This window comes from Leucoraja erinacea, chromosome 30 (assembly GCF_028641065.1).
Source record: "Leucoraja erinacea ecotype New England chromosome 30, Leri_hhj_1, whole genome shotgun sequence".
Classification (NCBI taxonomy): Eukaryota; Metazoa; Chordata; class Chondrichthyes; order Rajiformes; family Rajidae; genus Leucoraja; species Leucoraja erinaceus.
The window spans coordinates 6,205,066-6,211,309 of NC_073406.1; the positions used below are offsets into that span (position 1 = coordinate 6,205,066).

The window sequence follows — 6,244 nt, forward strand, 5'->3', positions numbered from 1 at the left end:
GTTGAAAAACATCTCTACAAAATAAAATAACTCATTCAGATAGTCTCATGGGAGATTGAAGTGTTTGGAACAAAATGAGAAGTATTATTATCTACTGAAACAAAGTAAGTGCAGGAGGAACTATAGTGATATCAAGGCACGGTGACCAATTATTAGAAGAGAGTAGAAACAAAGAACTGCAGATGCTGGTTTCTCAAAAAGACACCAACTGCTTGAGTAACTGATTGGGTCATGGAGAACATGGATAGGTAACATCTTGGGTCAAGATCCTTCTTCAGTGTTATTCTAAAGCAAATGTGAGCATTTTTGTATCACTAATACTCCTTTGTTTACATTTTTAGATTATAAACCTGGAAGTAATCAGTGGTGTTGTATTGTGGCTTAAACCAAAGGACAAAGCATTTGGGTATGAAATAGGCACCAAGTATTGCTAAAGAACTGAGGAGCATGGCAAAAGTCTGCACAGCAGGTGCATGGTTCTTGTTTACAGCTGGATATGTTGGGATGAAGCAAATCCAGATAGTGACAAAGAGGGTCATGGAGGCACTAATCTCCCGAGCCAGATTGTAGGTGTGAGCTGGAGTTTGGATCAGAAAGGTACACATGAAGCAGGACAGTGCTTGTAGGCAAGTGTATCCCAACATCACCCAGAATACTAGCTCTGATTCACCCTTACAGAAGATGAAAAGAGCATCTTCAGAATCACCCACGGTCTTCATCAGAAAGTCACCATCCGTATTCAGCCACAGGTAACAAAGGACTCCTTGCCCTCCGAGACTGACACAAAGGGTGAGGTATCTTCCACAGTGTTGGTATCTACAGAGGAAAGTCTTGCTTAAACTGGCGAGCTCAGTGGTCAGCAAGATGTGTACTGAGTTGATCAGAAGGATAGATGTGCAGATGGTGAGGCTGAGAGCAGTTACTGGCCATCGTGATTTACAGATGAGTTCGGTGGGTTCTCCAAGGAACAGCAACGAGCTGCAGCATAATAGAGCTAGTGAGATGAGCATGACTATGTTCATTTTCCCTCCAGTACCTTCCACGATCGGAGCACCAGAATTCATTAGAAAGATCATCGTGACTGCCAATATCAATGTGAGCTCAAGTACCATGAACAGAAGCTGACTCGCACCAAGAGGTGAGGACATGGACAGGTATTGCAAAGTTCTCTGAAAGCAGATAGGGCTTTTTGGTGGTGACCACTCATCAGGTTGGCAAAGATGGCAGGAAAAGCCATCTGGAACAACAAAATTAAATAGTTTCATTAAAAACATATAAATATGCTTAAGTATAGGAGTGGAAAAAGTCCTCACATCCTCCAACCAATGACACTAAAACACATTCTAAGATATATTTTTAAACTGCTAGACTTCCTAATTAGACTCCAGCCTATAACTTACTCCTTTGATATTCTAATCAGTTGAGCCCTTGATTACTTTCCTTCCTTAATGTGCTCTCAGTCTCTGCAGCACTAAATTTCTTTCCCACCTAAAATTCATGACGTTGTTCTACGAATAAATCCGAACCATTAATTTTATTCCAATCTATAACCCAGTCCAGTTTCGTGACACTCCATTTATAAAGAACCCAAATTATATTCCAGCCTGCAAACTTCTGCCAGGTATTCCTTGCCTTATATGAAGCACTGAACTGTGCAAGAGGAATGGGCTGACCCTGAACTGGAGGGGAACCAATATCATAACAGGTAGATTAGCTAGTGCTACATGGGTGGGTTTAAACTGGATTGGCAAGGGGGCAGGATCCAATGCAGAATGAGGCAAATGAGAGGCTTGGAAGTCAGTATGGAAGGTGATCAATGAAGGTTCAGTGGATAGACTAGGCAGGAGCATGACTGGGAGTGAGGAAGGACTTGGTTTGAATTGCATTTATTTTAATGCAAGAGGCAGATCAACCTAGGGTGTGGATAGGTACGTACAACTGGGACGTTTTAGCCATTACGGAAACCTGTCTAAGAGATGGACAGGACTGGCAACTAAACATTCCAGGGTACAGATGCTACAGGAGAGATAGACGTGGGGGTAAAAGAGGAAGGGTTGCTGCTTAATTGATTAAGGAGAATGTCACGACAGTAGTCTGAGATGACATTACTGATGGTTCATCCAGTGAAGCTACATGAGTGGAGCTGAGAAATAAAAAAGAGTGTTGAGAGTGCACTGTTGAGGCCCCCAAAGAACAAATATGCCAGGAGGTTGCAGGCAGCTGCAAGACTAATACGGTCAAGTATGTAGGAAGAAACTGCAGATGTTGGTTTAAACCAAAGATAGACACAAAAAGCTGGAGTAACTCAGCAGGTCGGGCAGCATCTCTGGTGAAAAGGAATAGGTGCGTTTCTGGTCGAGAACCTTCTTCAGACACTTTAGGTCAATTTAGACATTCAGACAATAAGGTCAACATAGGGTGCTGCTGTAGAGAGCGAAGATGGTTATCAAAATCACAACAGGATCTTGATCAGTGGGCTGAAGAATGGTGAACGGAGTTTAATGCAGATAAGTGCGAGATGTTGCATTTTGAGATGTCAAACTAGGGCAGGGCCTGCACAGCCACTGACATGGAGTACAGAGTGATCTAGGAGTGCAGGTACATAATTCCTTGAAAGTGGCACCACAGGTAGATAGGGTGTTCAAGAAGCTTTAAGTATATTGGCCTTCATCAGTCAGGGTATTGAGTATAGAAGTTGGGATGTTATGTTATGTACAAGATGTCGATGAGGCCACATTTCGAGGTCATTAGTCTGGAAAGACTGCAGAGAAGAGTTACAAGGATGTTGCCAGGACTTGAGAGCCTGAGCTACAGGGGGAGGTTGGGCAAGCTAGGACGTTATTCCTTCCATGCTGGCTGATTCTATGACTCTATAACTCCTTGATTGCATTCCAGACTGTAGCTCACTCTTGGTAAATCCTACTCCATTAATATGACCCCACAGCCTTAAATTATATTTCATCTGTAATTCACTCCCATGTGTTCAGTACTTGAACCCTTTGATTATGTATCCATTATTATATATAGAATATTCAAATCTCTCAATTAGATATGACCATTTACTCTCCTTTTACCCTTGACATATGCGCCCTATATATATCTATAAATATGGATTTCCTGCTCACAGAGAATATGATTTGTTCCAATTCCTTTGATCTTACGTGGTTCAAACGTGTCAGAAGATAAATATTTTGCCTCACCAGTTGAGTTCTGGAAGGATCCACTTGGACAGTCTTCACATTCAAAACAGCAGGAGTAAAGGCTGATGACAATTTTCTTCTGGCCTGGGCCACACCTCTTGGAACAGTATGACTGAGGAATCTGTGGATATAGGTAGTCTTACTTGTTAGTTGCTTACTCTCACTGTTCTACTGATGTTTGTAAACAACCACGGCTCATGGGTTCTCTGCAAGACAAACAGTCCTGGGTCTCCTCCATGGCCAGAGCGAGCAACAATGGAAATTGGAGGAACAGCACCTCATATTCCGCTTGGGGAGTCTGCATCCTGGGGGCATGAACATTGAATTCTCCCAATTTTGTTAGCCGTCTCCTCCCATGCCTCAGCCCTCGGGCTCCTCCTTCTCCTTTTTCCTTTCTTCTCCCCGCCTTCCCCCCCTCACCCCCCATCAGTCTGAAGAAGGGTTTTGGTCCGAAACGTTGCCTATTTCCTTCGCTCCATAGATGCTGCTGCACCCGCTGAGTTTCTCCAGCATTTTTGTGTACCAGCAAATATCTAAGTGTGTTTATGGTCCAGTGGTACTGACTAAAATATCATTTAGATTTGCTCCACTGATTTGGGTCAAAGAGCCTGACAATGGTTAAAAGGATTACTGAAATAAACGCAGTGACTGGAACAGCTCCTTGACCCAATGGCAATATTCTTGTCTTGAAATCAGAATGTAGTCAGAATCCAGTGTCCAACAGATCTGGAGAAACCTTCCAAAATGTATTATTGAGTATTTGCATGTAGTCAGCATTTGATACAAGAAACAGATACATAAAAGCAGGGCTAGGCCACTCGGCCCCTCATATCCACCCTGCTATTCAATATGATCAACATCTATATCTAAACTGCATGAATCGCTGAACAGTTATTAAATTCCAGTCTTCATTCAAGACAAGGGCATTCTTTATATATAAATCATCTGAATTTCGATTTGCATATGGAATACAAATTCCAATGTACAAGTTATTGATTGGAATCATAATTAGCAAAAGATAAACTCAGATAAAAAAACATTTCATAAGTAATCTAATAGGATTCAAGAAACAATTGCAAACAGAACTTGAACCATAATACTATTGGTCCCTGGCTGTCGGAAGAGAGAGTGGACGCTGGCGCGCTTTAGCTGCCGCTGCTCTCTCTTCACATTGTGTTTTTTTTGATTTTTTGATTTTGTGTCTTAGGAGCGATTTTTATCTTTAATTTGTGTATTGATGATGTCCTTATTATTTATTTTTCTCCGACTATATGTTTTTTTTCTCTTCTGTTTAATCTTTGTAAGGTGACCTTGAGATTTGAAAGGCGCCCGAAAATAAAATGTATTATTATTATTATTATTATTAAATATTGTGGGTTGTCATTTTAGTAACAAAACGGTATGTTGCGGGAGTCATAAATGCCTGTGTCCCAATGTTGGATGATCTCCCTGATCATTGCAGTGGATGGAAGGTTTATATTGCAATTGATAGGCTCCTAATGAAGTCAATAAAGCACCAATTGCTTGGAAAACAAATATGACTCTAATGGAACAATAACTTGCACAATGTCACATTTTTTTAGATTGAGAAACATTTCATAATGTGTCACATAAGTACCAATAGACAATAAATGATGAGGTTTATGAGGGGAGACAAGAAAGTTGAGGGTTCAGGACCAAGATGAGGAAGAAATTTGGCTTTGTGATGTGGGAGAAGAGGGGGGATGTCTCAGTGATTCAATTTTGATAGAAATAAATTCTACAAAATTCATTTGTTGACAGACACAAAATGCTGGAGTAACTCAGCCAGTCAGGCAGCATTTCTAGAGCAAAGGAATAGGTGACGTTTCGGGTCGAGACCCCTCTTCAGACTGAGAGTCTTATTTGTTGTGGGAGGTGAGGAGGAGAAAAAATATTGCAGATGGATGAATCGTAGTCCATTAGGGGACATAGTGGGCAGTTTTGGCAGAAGATAGCAAGATTCAGTTGTGCTTGATGTTCTTCACCCAAACCAGGGAATGACTGCGTGAATCAATTGTCTGACTTGCATAAATTTGTGTCAGTTGGACTTATAGGGGCAAAACTGAGAACAGGAAAAATGACCAGTACATGAGAGATATTATAGCTCCAGCTTGCATTTATGTAGCGACTTTGCCGCTATAAAATATTCCAATGCATTTTGCAGCAATGTCAGGAGACAAAATGTTGACATTGAGCCAAACATGAGGCATTGAAGCAAAAAATAGAACAGATGACTAAGCAAAAACAAAGAGATTGAAGGAGGTGATTTTAAAGCATAGGGTCCAGGCAGCTGAAGGCAGAGATGGACTACAGAGAATGGTGGATAGGCAATGTTTAGTATAAATGTCACTGTACTTTACCTCATTATTGTCTGTTTTCCACTGAATTTGAGAAGCATTGATTATCAAATGATCTTTGTAACTGCCAATCACTGGTAGCTGGAGCTGTCCTGAGTGCTGGGTCCAGGTAATGATGTCATAACCTCTCTGTGTATTTCCTTCAGCGTTGAAGGAAACGGCAGTGCCATGGATACTGACGTTAACTCGCTTTAACTCTTCCAACAGCTGTCAAAAGAAAGTCAGTCAAGAAGTGATACTGTCAAGAATTGTTGCCCTACTAATCAAATCAAGCTTGAAAGCAGGAACACTGCACACTACACTTAGCAGTGTTCCCACTTAGCATGTCATCTTTGGGCAGCTATACTGCTTGTGCTACCCAGACATAACGTGGTAGGAGATGCACTTCCAGCCAGCAATCTGCATGCATTTCCTGCCTGCTATATTGGGAGCTCAGGAGGTTCATTCGCTCAGCTAGGCTCTTTGTACATTACACGGCTATAAAATTCCACATTTAGCACAACAAGTGCCTCAGGTTATTAAGTAGTTTAGGAGCAGCAGGAAGAGATGATAAGTATTTTGGGCCTAAATCCTGCCTCGTGAATGTGACAGTTTTAAAGTGAGCTTAGTTAGAAAGGGGCACCCAGCTAGGCTTTCACTCTTTGATCTTTAACATTCATCTTTTAA

At 41.4% G+C, this 6,244-nt stretch overlaps 1 protein-coding gene across 1 annotated transcript in view; it reads right to left on the reverse strand.

Annotated features, from left to right (window-relative positions):
* LOC129711395 (taste receptor type 1 member 3-like) overlaps window positions 1-6,244 on the reverse strand; it is a 9,885-nt gene continuing 3,641 nt past the window's right edge. Inside the window, exons 3-5 of the mRNA XM_055659004.1 lie at window positions 5,582-5,788; window positions 3,201-3,321; window positions 1-1,237 (exon numbers count right to left, since the gene is read on the reverse strand). Of these exons, the coding sequence (XP_055514979.1) occupies window positions 330-1,237; window positions 3,201-3,321; window positions 5,582-5,788 (1,236 nt within the window). The 3' untranslated portion in view covers window positions 1-329. The remainder of the gene's footprint in view (window positions 1,238-3,200; window positions 3,322-5,581; window positions 5,789-6,244) is intronic.